Raw genomic sequence first — 14,798 nt, forward strand, 5'->3', positions numbered from 1 at the left:
TTTATATGCCTGATATGCAAAATGGATGCATATTGCTTGGGATATAATTATAGATATAATGTACTGAATTTTACAAGCTATTAAGTTCAGCAGGCCTTTAATTTTTATCTCTTTGAGATGTAAGCAAACAAAACTTGAAAACAGAAGAATATCAAAATAATCTAATTGTGATGAAAATCTGGCAGGATCTCTGGCTCATTATCTTGATCTGAGGGGAGTTATGATGAAATAGAAACAATAGCTGTTATTGTTATGAAATACCAATTTTCTCTCAATAGATAGGTACAATGTAATCATACTGGAAATGTACTTTATTATGTTTCATTTTCAATTTAAAACTTGGCCTTAATGGCAACCCTCCTTGTCAAACATGTTTGCCTGTTATTCTTATGAATTAGCCTTTTCATGAGTATGACCATGCTTAATTGGTTATGCATTGCACAAAGGGAGAACTGGTTCAACTTTATTCCTCTGTTCCAGCTCCTATTTATTTACTGATTGATTGATTGATGGTTTGATTCAATTTTATGCCGCCCTCCTCCTTAGACTATGGATTTCCACTATTTATCAGATCCTGAAACAGTTGTGCGCAGTGATCATTATGTGTACATGAATTGTGGAGCTAATATTCTACTTATGAAATAGCCTTTTCATGAGTATGACCATACTTAATTGGTTATACATTGCACAAAGGGAGAACTGGTTCAACTTTACTCCTCTGTGCCAGCTCCTATTTATTTATTTATTTATTTATTTATTTATTTATTTATTTATTTATTTATTTATTTATTTATTTATTTATTTATTTATTTATTTATTTATTTATTTATTTATTTATTTATTTATTTATTTATTTATTTATTTATTTATTTATTTATTTATTTATTTATTTATTTATTTATTTATTTATTTATTTATTTATTTATTTATTTATTTATTTATTTATTCAATTTTTGTGCCTCCCTCCTCCTTGGACTCAGGGCGGCTTGCAACGTGTTAGCAATAGCACCTATGGATTTCCATTATTTATCAGATCCTGAAACAATTGTGTGCAGTAATCATTATGTTTTCATGAATTGTGGAGCCAATATTCTATTTTTCACATTATTCAAATGTAAAGCCATTGTACGTATTGACTTTAATAATATTGGGGCTGTCAGAAGCAGGCCTTCCTGGATGAGTAACTGAAAGATAATATTAATAATAAAGTTGGGGCCTGGAGATATACATGTCAGGACTTCTCTAAGGGCTAGGGATTTTGTCTCCCAATCTCCGGCAAACCCCCTCACGGAGGAAAGCCAATTTATGGCTCGGGTGCAGCTAGATTGTCGTTTCTAGAAGTAGTAATGACTTTCATGCCAAGGTTAGTGCAATGGCCATGAGATATCATTTTAATTTCCTAGTAATACCAGACTTTCATCGCCAGTTTTAGTTTAAGATGAAAGTACAAGCGAAAATATTGCACCGTGCTAGGATGAAGGTGTTAATTTCAAGATCGAACTCCTGCAAGAAATAAAGCCATTCTATCACAGCTCCTTTAGAGTGTTCCTGTAAGACCCACTTCATTGTTATTGACTCTAAGGAGATAAACACTGTCTAAAGCAGGGACCACGATATCTGTTATTATAGTGTTATTATTATTGAGGTGATTGTTTTGTGATGATATTGTTAATATTGTTAAATTGATTAAGTCATAGTGGTCATGCTTATCCATTGGCTAACGATAAGGAAAGCATTGGCACTAGATGATTGGCATGACACTTAACTTGTCTTCATAAATTTTCTTGCAATTATTTTGCCCCCTGAGGGAGCAATCAAAGCCCACCTGAGCAGGTTTTCAGATTTCTCCTGTGATTTTAATACGAGAAGAGGAAAGTTCTTATTTCCTGACAGGAATACAGGAACACTGGACAGCAGCTACGGTGCGCAGCTTGCCCACCAGCATGGCAAAGTGAAAAGCTAAGGGATGCCCAGCCTGGTAACAGGGAATATGTGCATATGGGCTGACTGAATGCAGCCACATGACTTAGGCTGGGGGCACAGGGCACCTGGAAGTAGTGGTCAGTGCCACGGCAAGCAGAGGAGAGCCAGTAGGACCACCCAGTGATGGGCCAACACCTACGGACAGCAAGTGGACCAGGCGTATTTATGTGTGTAGCAGGCGGGCAGGTTACAGGCACCCACGAAATTTTTACAGGCCAACAGTGGTACAGAGTATAACCAGGTTGTGCCTTTGAGGTATTAGTAACTCAAAATCACTCGTAGTAATTTATTCTATTAGACATATTAAATGGAATAAATATTTAAAATAAGTTAAATAATCTGTACCTCCTTATGTATGGTTTGTAAAGCAGTATTAAGTAAATTTAAGGGCCTTGAAAGCCTTGCAGGAGGTGTGGCCAGGCACTCCAACTCTAGTTGGCACCCTGTAAACTACGGCCCGACTACCTCAAATACACCAGTTCAATTCGCCAAGGAGTGGCTCGCTGGGGGCCCAGTCATAGCCAGCCGAATGGCACATTTAGCTTTCCTGGCCAAAGACTGTGGCTTCCAGGAGGCATCAAGCTGCTTAAGGCTGGGGAGAATGATCAAGGTATGGTCCAAGGAAAGGATTCAGATAGGGGCAGATAGTAGTAAGCCACTATACATTGCCCAGTTTCAGGGAGCAGCAGGCATTGGAGGAGACTTAGCTCCTTACCCTAGGGGACAAGGCTGTTCCACACAGCAGCCAGTAATATGGCCTTCGGAGCATGGTAGGTCTGCAAGGTGCTGACTTCACATAATAATGGATCATTCAAGGTTCCCCGGGCCAGCAAACTGATGTTAAATGGGGGCTACGGCAGCCGCGTTGGTTACGCACGGTGGCTGACCAGTAACGCAGATGGTGGATTGATCACTGGCCGGGTATATCAAACAAGGATATATGCCGGGGTATGATGGACTCAGTGCAAGTAAAGCAATGAAGCCAAGGAATGGTGCCTCTTTTCCCATAAGACAGGCCCCACTGAATAAATAGCAGTTAGGGGCCGTTACAGGAGGATCGGCAGGATATCGGGTGGTATTCCCTCAACAATACTGAATGCAGGTTTCAACAAGTTCTCAGCAAAGTAATGAATCCGGTGGCAGATGGAAGTCAGTGGCTTTCATGAAGTAGATTCAGAGCACCTGAGTACAAGCGCTTTTGGGATCGGGTGGCTAACACTGTCTTTGTATCCTTATCGTTTCTCTAGGTCATGGCCCTGCTCCACTTTGTTACATGCGAAGTCCGAAGGAGCTGCCCTTCCGTTGCCCACAGTAGTGAACTGCAGCCACAGCGTGGCTTGGTGGCTGAACGTTGAGCTGCAACATTATCTTCAGGAATGTGGAGGTTGCTGAGTCGCTGGGGCTTCAGCGGAAAGGCTTGAGCTCGGAGGTCTTCGTTTGAAACGGGCCTCTTCCGTTATGAAAAGTCGGGAGCAGTGATGGGCCGGACCCAGATTGTTGGTGTTGCACATGGGTGGCAATGACCTGGTGGTGGTGAAGGACTTGGCTCAGTGGTGTCAAGTCATGGCAGTCCCCCCGGGGCTTGCAGAGCATATGGACCAGATTGTTGGTGTTGCACACTGGTGGCAACGACCTGGTGGCGGTGAAGGACTTGGCTCAGTGGTGTCAAGTCATGGCAGACCCCCGGGGCTTGCAGAGCATATGGACCAGATCGTTGGTGTTGCACACTGGTGGCAACGACCTGGTGCTGGCGAAGGACTTGTATCAGTGGTGTCAAGTCATGGCAGGGCTTGCAGAGCATATGGCTCGACATACAATTTGTTGGTGGACTTGGCACAGTGATGTCATGTCCTGGTGAACCACCGGTTGTACGGGGCCTACGGCCGTGGTGAGTGGTTTGATACCCCCACATGGAGGGGATGCGGAGTCGCCGTCACACCAACAGCAGTTGACGGGACCAGGATACGGGTTAACACAGCAGGGGGAGGCAAAGTGATCAGACACCCGGCCATGTGTTTTTAACCCCCCCCTAGCTTTCACTGGGTCAATTTAGGAAGATGTCAGGAGTGGCAATTTTACACAGACCTGCAGTGGTGCCTGCGTGAGCTGGAGCAGGCTTAGGTGGGGAGCAGGGGGCCAAGATAGAGATCTGACCCCCTGCTATGGCAGAAACGGGGCGGAAAGGGTATCAGTAGCAACTGTGTGTTCTCCTTTGGGCATCTTTTGTAAGATGATTGGCATCCCCATTGCACAACTCAAGCTTCCTCCACGGACAGAGAGGTGTGAAGGGGGTGCCCTTGGGGCTCACCTACGTCATTTCCGGTTCCGGGTCATGCAAGGCGAGCCCTCCCACATGCTGGGCGTGGCTTTCCGGTCGGGAGTAGGCGGGGCATGCCTCACCCCGACCAGGCATGGAATAACGCCCATTTGAGTTGCCCAAGTATGTTGTGTTCAGGAAACTCCGCCCCATTTAGCGACCCCTGCAGGTCTTTCTGTTAATATTTAATAAAGTGACCCATTTTACCCAGCTTGGTGTCCGAGTGTTCATTTCCCGTCCAAGGCAAATATATTCCAGGCTTGTTTGTCAGAAGATAATATATTTTTCAAACGTTTGTGCAGGCTTGCTGGAGAGATCCTGACAGAATCTTGCAGCAGGAATCTTGCAGAAGTACTCAGGAAAAACCAGAGTTTGAGACAATTAACGCTGTTCCTCAATAACCTAGATGACAAAATAATGGAAGTGCTGTGTGATGGGCTCAAAAACCCAGAATGTACAATAGAGACACTAAAGTAAGTGGCAGTTATTTTTCCTTTCAGTTTGGTCTGTGGAATCAACCTTGGGCAATTAATACTCGGGAAATGTATTCAGGGAGAGGATTTGCCACACATAATCACATTTCCTTTAGTGCCTATGAAACACATTCCATGGTTTTGTCCATGTATATTCTCAGTCATCTAGGTTATGGTTGCCCCAAAAGTGCTTCCCCCTCCCCTCCCAAAATGGAACTGGACTTTGTTTTTTCCCTTGAATACATTTCACTGCCATATATTCCTTTAATTCCTAAGGTAATAAATTGCATGCTTGTATTTGCATGCTTGCATAGATCATTGTTATTTTTCCTAAGATTATCAATTGTATACTTGTATTTGCATGCTTGAATAGATGATTGTTATTTTTCCTCCTTTTCTGCACAGTCTTACTGAAGGGGTCATCACCAAATCTGGCAGTAGGCATCTTGCAGAAGTAATCAGGAAAAAACAGAGATTGAAAACGTTATACTTGAATGTCAACAATGATGATAACGAAGCAATGGAAGTGCTGTGTGAAGGCCTCAAACATCCAGAGTGTACTGTACAGACACTAGAGTAAGTGATGTTTTTGCTCTTTCACCACTGCACCACTGTTTTTGACCATTAATATTCTGGGAATATATCTGGGAGCGGCAGTTTCAGTTGCCATTCAGAAAAACATATACTTCCATTCTCTCTCAAATATATTCCAGGCTTGTTTGTCAGAAGATAATACTTTTTTCAAACGTTTGTGCAGGCTTGCTGGAGAGATCCTGACAGAATCTTGCAGCAGGAATCTTGCAGAAGTACTCAGGAAAAACCAGCGTTTGAGAGAATTAACGCTGTTCCTCAATAACCTAGATGACAAAATAATGGAAGTGCTGTGTGATGGGCTCAAAAAACCAGAATGTACAATAGAGACACTAAAGTAAGTGGCAGTTATTTTTCCTTTCAGTTTGGTCTGTGGAATCAACCTTGGGCAATTAATACTCAGGAAATGTATTCAGGGAGAGGATTTGCCACACATAATCACATTTCCTTTAGTGCCTATGAAACACATTCCATGGTTTTGTCCATGTATATTCTCAGTCATCTAGGTCAGTGTTTTTCAACCAGTGTGCCGTGGCACACTAGTGTGCCGTGAGACATAGTCAGGTGTGCCGCGAAGAAGGAAGCTCAGGTTCCGGTCTCGCAACTTTTTGTTGTGAGAGTGAGAAAGAGAGAGAGAAAGAAAGAGAGAAAGAAAGAAAGCAAGAGAGAGAGAAAGAGAGAGAGAAAGAAAAGAGAAAGAGAGAGAAAGCAAGAGTGAGAGAGAGATAAGGAGAGGAAGGGAGAGAGAGAGAGAGAGAAATGAGCAAAAAGGGGAGAAAAAAAGAGAAATGAGAAAATGATTGAGGCAGAGAATAACAGGAAAGAGAGAGAAACAAAAGAGAGTGACTCTTGATTTAAAGCATATGATAAAAAGCACCCAAAGAATAAGAGAGAAAAAAACCCAGCCCTCATCTGTTTTTGGAAATGGTTCAAGAGTATACACACACACACACACACACACACACACACACACACACACAAGGGTGGGGAGGAGACAGGGATGGAAAAAGAGAGGAGAGTGTCTTAGGGTGTCATTTTGTGTCATTTTGTGTCATTTTGGTTGGTGGTGTGCCCCAGGATTTTGTAAATGTAAAAAATGTGCCGCGGCTCAAAAAAGGTTGAAAATCACTGATCTAGGTTATGGTTGCCCCAAAAGTGCTTCCCCCTCCCCTCCCAAAATGCAATTGGACTTTGTTTTTTCCCTTGAATACATTTCACTGCCATATATTCCTTTAATTCCTAAGGTAATGAATTGCATGCTTGTATTTGCATGCTTGCATAGATCATTGTTATTTTTCCTCCTTCTCTGCACAGGCTTACTGAAGGGGTCATCACCAAATCTGGCAGTAGGCATCTTGCAGAAGTGATCAGGAAAAAACAGAGATTGAAAACATTATACTTGAATGTCAACAATGACGATAACGAAGCAATGGAAGTGCTGTGTGAGGGCCTCAAACATCCAGAGTGTACTGTAAAGACACTAGAGTAAGTAATGTTTTTGCACTTTCACCACTGCACCACTGTTTTTGACCATTAATATTCTGGGAATACAGTGATCCCTCGATTATCGTGAGGGTTCCGTTCCAAGACCCCTCGCGATAATCGATTTTTCGCGATGTAGGGTTGAGGAAGGAAAAACACCATCTGCGCATGGCGCATGCGCAGATGGTGGAGTTTGCGTGGGCGGTGGGGAAACCCCGATCTCTGTCTGCTCGCTGCTGCTGCTGCGGCCGCCCAGCAACTGATCTGGTCGGCAGCGCAGCAGCAGCGAGCAGATGAAGATCGGGTTTCCCCGCCGCCCACGCAAAGGGGAAACCCCGATTCGGCTCCTCGCTGCTGCCGCGCTGCCGACCAGATCAGCTGCTGGGCAGCCGAATGAACCTTCCCTGGGTCTTCCCCGCTGCCCACGCAAAGGGGAAGACCCAGGGAAGGTTCCTTCGGCGGCCCAGCAGCTGATCTGGACGGCAGCGCGGCAGCAGCGAGGAGCCGAATCGGGGTTTCCCCTTTGCGTGGGCGGCGGGGAAACCCGATCTTCATCTGCTCGCTGCTGCTGCACTGCCGACCAGGTCAGCTGCTGGGCGGCCGCAGCAGCAGCGAGCAGACAAAGATCGGGGTTTCCACGCCGCCCATGCAAAGGGGAAACCCCGGCTCCTCGCGGATGCCCCCGCTCGCCCGCCCGCCCGCCGCCCGCCAGCAAGAGGGGGAGAGATAGAGAAAGAGAGAGAAGGAAAGAAAGAGATGAGAGAGGGAGGAAGAGAGTTTGAGAGAGGAAGAAGCAAGATAGAGAATGAGAGAGAGAAAGAAAGATGAGAAAGGAAGAGAGTGACGTCATCGGGTGGGAAAATCGCGATATAGCGTTTCGCAATAATCGAGATCGCGAAACTCGAGGGATCACTCTATATCTGGGAGAGGCAGTTTCAGTTGCCATTCAGGAAAACATTTACTTCCATTCTCTCTAAAATATATTCCAGGCTTGTTTGTCAGAAGATAATACTTTTTTCAAACGTTTGTGCAGGCTTGCTGGAGAGATCCTGACAGAATCTTGCAGCAGGAATCTTGCAGAAGTACTCAGGAAAAACCAGAGTTTGAGAGAATTAACGTTGTTGCTCAATAACCTAGATGACAAAATAATGGAAGTGCTGTGTGATGGGCTCAAAAAACCAGAATGTACAATAGAGACACTAAAGTAAGTGGCAGTTATTTTTCCTTTCAGTTTGGTCTGTGGAATCATCCTTGGGCAATTAATACTTGGGAAATGTATTCAGGGAGAGGATTTGCCACACATAATCACATTTCCTTTAGTGCCTATGAAACACATTCCATGGTTTTGTCCATGTATATTCTCAGTCATCTAGGTTATGGTTGCCCCAAAAGTGTTTCCCCCTCCCCTCCCAAAATGGAACTGGACTTTGTTTTTTCCCTTGAATACATTTCACTGCCATATATTCCTTTAATTCCTAAGGTAATGAATTGCATGCTTGTATTTGCATGCTTGCATAGATCATTGTTATTTTTCCTAAGAGTATCAATTGTATACTTGAATTTGCATGCTTGTATAGATGATTGTTATTTTTCCTCCTTTTCTGCAAGGGCTTACTGAAGGGGTCATCACCAAATCTGGCAGTAGGCATCTTGCACAAGTGATCAGGAAAATACAGAGATTGAAAACGTTACACTTGTACCTCAACAATGAAAATACCGACGGTGGTCTTCATCCCCCGGCGCATTTTGCAGGAGGCCCGGGGGACACGGTGACAGGCAAAGCCGCTATATTGAATTAAGGCCGAGATCTCGTGAGACTTCGCGGGATCTCGGCCGAAGTCTTGGGTGGCTTGGCCACCCGATGACGAGTCCGGGGAGGAGCCAGCCAGCCCTATAAATGGACTCGAGCTTGCAAACTCGAGCTTGCAAACACCCGGCTGGGCGATTGCTTAATTGCGGTGGCCATTTTGGCAGCAGCCTCGTGGCCTCCACCATTTTGTGTGGAGCCTCTTCGAAGGCTTCCTTGTCGACTGGGAGTCGGGGGGGGAGAGAATCTTCAGCTTTCTCTTCGGGACCGAGGAGAGAAGCCCCCTCTTTAAGGTTGCCCCTTGTTTGGGTTCTCTGGGCCCCTCGGGAAGTGTTCCCGCTTGTCGGGGGTGCAGCCTAGTTGGGCCTTGTGCAGCCTTTAGGCCTTGGGAATCCTGATAGGCCTCGGGGAGGACCCTCGCGTGAAAGATTTGAACTGTAGCCTAGAGTATAATTCTCTGCCTTACTAGGCAAAGGTTGCAGGTTCAAGTCCCAGTGGGTAGTGTTATTTTTGTCTGCCCATGGCCCCTAAAAGACAGAAGACCCCGGCGGCCCAAGTAGAGCCGGTGGTCCGGCCTAGGAGGGCAGTGAGGCCCTCAGCTAGGGCTTGCTCGGTGCAAGAGGATTCCCAAGCAGGGGTCAAGAGGGGGGGCAGAAGGTCTGGTCCCCCTACTGGTGATACTGACATGTCTTCTTTATCCTGTTCTAGGATCATCGAGAGACTGGATGACCTGGATGCCTGTTGGAGGTCGGTATATGGGCCAGGGGGTGCCACCCCGTCAGCCCCAGCAGCCCTTGGCAGAGCACCAGGTGAACCAGTGGCCCAGGCCGGGCAGATGACCCAGACCAGGCAGATGGCAGCATCGCCTGGCTCAGTAGGAGCTGGGCCCTCCTGAATGGTTTTCACCCCTTTGGGGGCAGGTGAGATCGCACCACACCCTACATATACACCGCTCCTCCCTCTGCCCGGACAGGCCATTGTTCCCCCGAGCTTTGGGAGTGGGGTCAACTTCATGGGTTCATCAGCAGTCACTTGTAGCCAGGTTTGGGTCCCTCAAGCTACTGTTGCTTTGGTACAGACCCCTGTCACGGCTTTGCCGTCAGGGTCGGCAGAGACGGGGGCGGGAGTCACCACGGCCTGGGATCGTCTGGCCAGCATCAGGTCGGGGGCCACCCCTTGGGGGCTGCCTGCCGCGCCTCTCGGGTTTCATTTACATCCCTCAGTTAGGGAGACCATTTGGAAGGGGGAATACGTTGATCTTTTCTCCCTCCTTAACAGAGAGGTCCCCAAGAAAGACAAGGAAGGGGAGGTTCAAGGGGAAAAGCCTAAGAAGGCGAAAGTCAGCAGATGCTTCAGCTCTTGGCTGTATGCTTATCTGACTTATGCCTCCATAGTGATTCAGAGACAGCCCGCTAGGGCTGCCTCGATGTTGAAATTTATTGATTTAATAGCCTGTGCTCATTTTGAATACAAGGGCTTGATTTGGCAACACTATGACAAGGCTATCAGAATGCGGGTGGCATTCGATCCCATACTCCCCTGGGACATGGTCGTTCCCGACCTGTGGTTTGCAGCAACCCACATGTCAGGGAATGAGGGTTGTGACCGCATAGATAGCGGTCACTTCATGGAGGAGGAGCCTCCAGCGTCCACCCCTGCTAAGGCGACCACGGGGGGTGCGGCGAAAGCCGCCCCTCCCACATGTCATGAATTCTCTGCAAATTGGCTGGTTTTCGTCCCTTTTTCAAATTCAGACATGCTTGCGGGAACTGTGGGGGTTCCCATACCACTACAGTGTGTCCCAGACCAAAAAAGGGGAAGGATAAGAAGGAAGGGGGTCAGTCTAGACAGCCCCCGCCCGCTGGTGGAAAAGGACCCCAGCCCAATTAAGCTTGCTGTTTTGAAGAAATGGCTAGTGGATTATCACCCTCGCAGGAGAGCGGCTGCTCTCTTGCAGGGCTTTTCAGAGGGTTTTAGGATCCCATATGTAGAGATACGGAAAGCTTTCATGTCCGACAACCTCAGGTCGGTTGTGGGACATGAGGACATTGTTAGGGCAAAAATACAGAAGGAGGTGGCCAAGGCAAGGTCCTAGGGCCTTTCCCAGAGCTGCCCTCCCCAACTCTATGGGTGTCCCCTTTAGGTGTGGTCCCCAAAAAGGCGAGTGGTGATTTTAGGTTAATTCACCACCTGTCTTTTCCAAAAGGGGAATCAGTGAATGATTTCATTCCTGATGAACTTTGTTCAGTCCGCTACGCATCTTTTGATGCAGCAGTGGCCATGGTTAGGAAGTGTGGGGTTGGAGCCCTTATGGGTAAATGCGACATTAAGTCAGCATTCTGGCTCCTCCCCATACACCCAGACGACTTCGAGGTCTAGGGCTTCCACTTTGAAGGTGGTTTTTATGTTGATAGAGCATTGCCAGTGGGATGCTCTATCTCGTGCTCTCTTTTTGAGAGCTTTAGCACCTTCTTGGAGTGGGCGCTCCGGAGGCGCAGTGGTTTGGGTTTGGTCGTTCACTACCTCGACGATTTCTTGTTAGCGGGGCCTGCGTGTTCTGAGCAATGCTTCACTCTGATGTGGGACTTCGAAGCCCTTTGTGATCAACTGGGGGTTCCTTTGGTCCCCGAGAAGACCGAGGGCCCCGCTACCAGGATTAGCTTCCTGGGTATTGAATTGGACTCAGAGGAGCAATCTTCCAGATTGCCCCTAGACAAATTAGTTAAGATACGGGATAAGCTCAACTTCCTGTTAGGCTGCCGGAAGGTCACCCTTCGGCAACTGCAGGAACTCGCAGGACTACTTAACTTTGCCTTCCGGGTAATTGTTCCCGGCCGGGCTTTTTCCCGTAGGTTGTACAATGCAATGAAGGGGCTGTACTTGCCCCATCATCGTACCTGCCTACGCACTGGGGTCAGGGACGATCTACGTGTGTGGCGGGATTTTTTAGATCACTTTAATGGGCTGTCCTTTTGGAGGCACGAGCTTCTTTTGGAAGCTGAGTTACAGTTATGCTCGGACGCTGCAGGGATCCGTGGGTTCGGGGTTATATTAGGCGACCAGTGGTGTCATTCCGCTTGGCCTCCAGAATGGATTGCCTCTCCCCTGGTCAAGGACTTGACCTTTTTAGAGCTCTTTCCCTTGGTAGTTGCTTTAGAGCTTTGGGGAGAGCATTTTAGGGACAGGACTGTGCACTTTTGGTGTGACAACTTGGCAGTTGTCCATGTTGTCAATGCCCTGTCCTCAAAAACTGACAGGGTCATGCGGCTTGTCCGCCATTTCGTGCACAGGTCCTTGTCCCTGAATGCCCTGTTTATGGATCGACATGTTCCTGGCCTGGATTGCTGACGCCTTGTCCCGGGGTCAGTTGTCCAGGTTTCGGACCCTGGCTCCTTGGGCTCGCGCATCACCAGAAGCCTTCCCCGACCACCTTTGGAGCCTGGGTGGGCCCTTGGGCAGTGGAGGACAGTAGCCATCAGGGCCGCGGCCCTCTCGGTAGCTCTATGCACCTTTAGGGCACGTTAATACATAGGTTAGTGATTCCACATTTGGAAGATGTTGGTTGGCCGGGTGAGGGAGCGACCGGGGCACCCAGAAGACAGCAGACGGGCAATGATAATGCAGCAGCTGTCGCTCTTTAATTTGAGCCTGGTACAGCCTGTGCACCTCTCTGTCTGAGGCCCGCTTCTTGCAGGAGGCGGCCGTATTATGTTTCTGGGGCCCTTTGAGTCAGTGAGGGTATGTTTATGTTTATGGTTATTTAGATTTGTATGCCGCCCCTCTCCGCAGACTCGGGGTGGCTCACAACAGAATAACAAAAAACAATTTCAGCAAATCTAAATTGGCCTCCTCCCAGGCTGAGAGGTCTCTCTGTGCCTTCCTGTTTCCGAACTACACTCCAGGAATGGGATGTCTCCCCATTGGGAAGCAACCTGAGCTGATTAGTTGTTCATGGAGTCAGGATAGAATGACGGCTGCCGCCGATCAGCCTATGTGCCCGGAGGCTGCTTTTTCAAATTCCTGCAATTTTAGGGGAGCGGAGAGGGGGCACCCCTGTTAAGCATCAGGTTGGTACCCCTGTGTCCCATTATCGATTTGGGCTTTAGTGACTCGGGCTCTGGGTAGATTTGGCATCGACCCGCCGGCTATGGAACGCTTTCATTCTGTATCGGCGTTGCAACTGGGGCAGGAATTTGTTGGCCTTCTGGGTCGTTTCGTCCCAGGGATTGGCCTTTGGCAGACAGCTGCCTATCTAGATTGAACAGTTAGCTGTAGTACTAGCATAGGGTGTCAGGCTAGGGAGCCTTTCTCTGCTTTCTTCTGTTGTCCCACCAGGGCGAGACCGACAGCGTTGCTGTTTGGCCACAGTGGTCTTTGGGCTGGCTGATCTACAGCATGTGTCGCTGTGGGGACCCGGCTGTTTGGGTCAGATGGGTCAGCGTAGTCTGGATGGGGAGAAGAGGCCTACGCTGAGAAGGGCTTTCTCCTACTCCTCCTGGGGGGGGCGGCACAAGGGGTGTCGCTCCTAGGAGGCTGGTCTGACACCTCGGTGACGATAACTGGGTGTACCAGGGGTCTGGGCTTTGCCCTCCCCGCAAAGACCTGCGTGTAAGTGGTCTGGTCTGGATCCTCCTGAGGATCATTTGTGGGACGCCATTTCCCCTAGGGCCATTCACCGGGTTAGAAGGAGGGTGAATCGGGCTCTGGGTTAAGTGGTCAGAGAGTTAGGTGGGGTTGTAGTTGCCCATCCCCGCATCACCATAGTTCAGCCGTGGTTATACCGGGCTGACGGTGTTTACCTGTCAGAACAAGGGAACACCATCTTCTTACAGGACCTTCTTACAGGACCTGCAGCAGTCACTGCGCGAGCTGGTGAAGTTAGAGGGGGGAGTCGGGGGGCCAAGATAGAGATCTGACCCCCACTCCATGGCAGGTTAGGAGCGGAAACTGCGTGTTCTCCGTTGGGCATCTGTGGGGATGATTGACAGGTTCTCTCCAAAGGCTTGTGGTTTTGGCGACCTGAGCAGTTGGGGGGAACCTATCTTTGGGTCCCGCCCATTTAATTCCCCGTGCAGGGGTTAGTCAGCAGGACCCCCCACATGCAAGTGCATGGCAATGGACTCTTCCCTCACCTGGATTAGCATGGAGCTATGCCCATAAGTTGCCCCGGAAGTTTATTTGACATCATTTTCCGCCCCGGAAGCAATTGTTGACCCTGCGGGTCCATTTTAGGGTTATAGTTAATTATGCTAATTTATTTAAAATAAATTATGCAAATTTATTTAAATAAAAATGACCCAGTTTTAAATCCAGCTCTTGTGTCCGTGTCGTTACTCCGCCTCTCCTGCAATAACGAAGCAATGGAAGTGCTGTGTGAGGGCCTCAAACATCCAGAGTGTACTCTAAAGACCCTAAAGTTAGTAATGTTTTTCCTCTTTCAGTTTGATCTGCACCACTGTTTTTGATCATTAATATTCTGGGAATATATCTGGCGGAGGCAGTTTCAGTTGCCATTCAGAAAAACATTTACTTCATTCTCTCTAAAATATATTCCAGGCTTGTTTGTCAGAAAATAATACTTTTTTCAAACATTTGTGCAGGCTTGATGGAGAGATCCTGACAGAATCTTGCAGCAGGAATCTTGCAGAAGTACTTAGAAAAAACCAGAGTTTGAGACAATTAACGCTGTTCCTCAATAACCTAGATGACAAAATAATGGAAGTGCTGTGTGATGGGCTCAAAAAACCAGAATGTACAATAGGGACGCTTAAGTAAGTGATAGTGATTTTTCCTTTCAGTTTGGTCTACAGAACCATTCTTTGGCAATTAATAGTCAGGAAATGTATTCAGGGAGAGGATTTGCCATATTTCCTTTAGTGCCTATGAAACACATTCCATGATTTTGTCCATGGATATTCTCAGTCATCCAGGTTATGGTTGTCCCAAAAGTGCTTCCCCCTCCCCTCCCAAAATGTAACTGGACTTTGTTTTTTCCCTTGAATACATTTCACTGTCATACATTCCTTTAATTCCTATGAGAATAGGAAGGCCTGTGTGAGGGCCTCAAATATCCAGAGTGTACTGTAAATACACTATAGTAAGTGATGTAGGTGATCTCTCTATAAATCTAAATATTGAAAAAATT

General features: G+C 47.5%; 1 protein-coding gene across 1 annotated transcript in view; it reads left to right on the forward strand.

Annotated features, from left to right (window-relative positions):
* The window catches only part of LOC139155495 (NACHT, LRR and PYD domains-containing protein 12-like), a 93,560-nt gene that overhangs the window by 71,081 nt on the left and 7,681 nt on the right, over positions 1-14,798 (forward strand). The window contains exons 17-22 of the mRNA XM_070730643.1: positions 4,603-4,773; positions 5,179-5,349; positions 5,531-5,701; positions 6,679-6,849; positions 7,880-8,050; positions 14,254-14,424. Coding sequence (XP_070586744.1) covers positions 4,603-4,773; positions 5,179-5,349; positions 5,531-5,701; positions 6,679-6,849; positions 7,880-8,050; positions 14,254-14,424 — 1,026 coding nt within the window. The remainder of the gene's footprint in view (positions 1-4,602; positions 4,774-5,178; positions 5,350-5,530; positions 5,702-6,678; positions 6,850-7,879; positions 8,051-14,253; positions 14,425-14,798) is intronic.

The sequence above is a fragment of the Erythrolamprus reginae genome, unplaced genomic scaffold, assembly GCF_031021105.1.
Source record: "Erythrolamprus reginae isolate rEryReg1 unplaced genomic scaffold, rEryReg1.hap1 H_23, whole genome shotgun sequence".
In the NCBI taxonomy this organism is placed as follows: domain Eukaryota; kingdom Metazoa; phylum Chordata; class Lepidosauria; order Squamata; family Dipsadidae; genus Erythrolamprus; species Erythrolamprus reginae.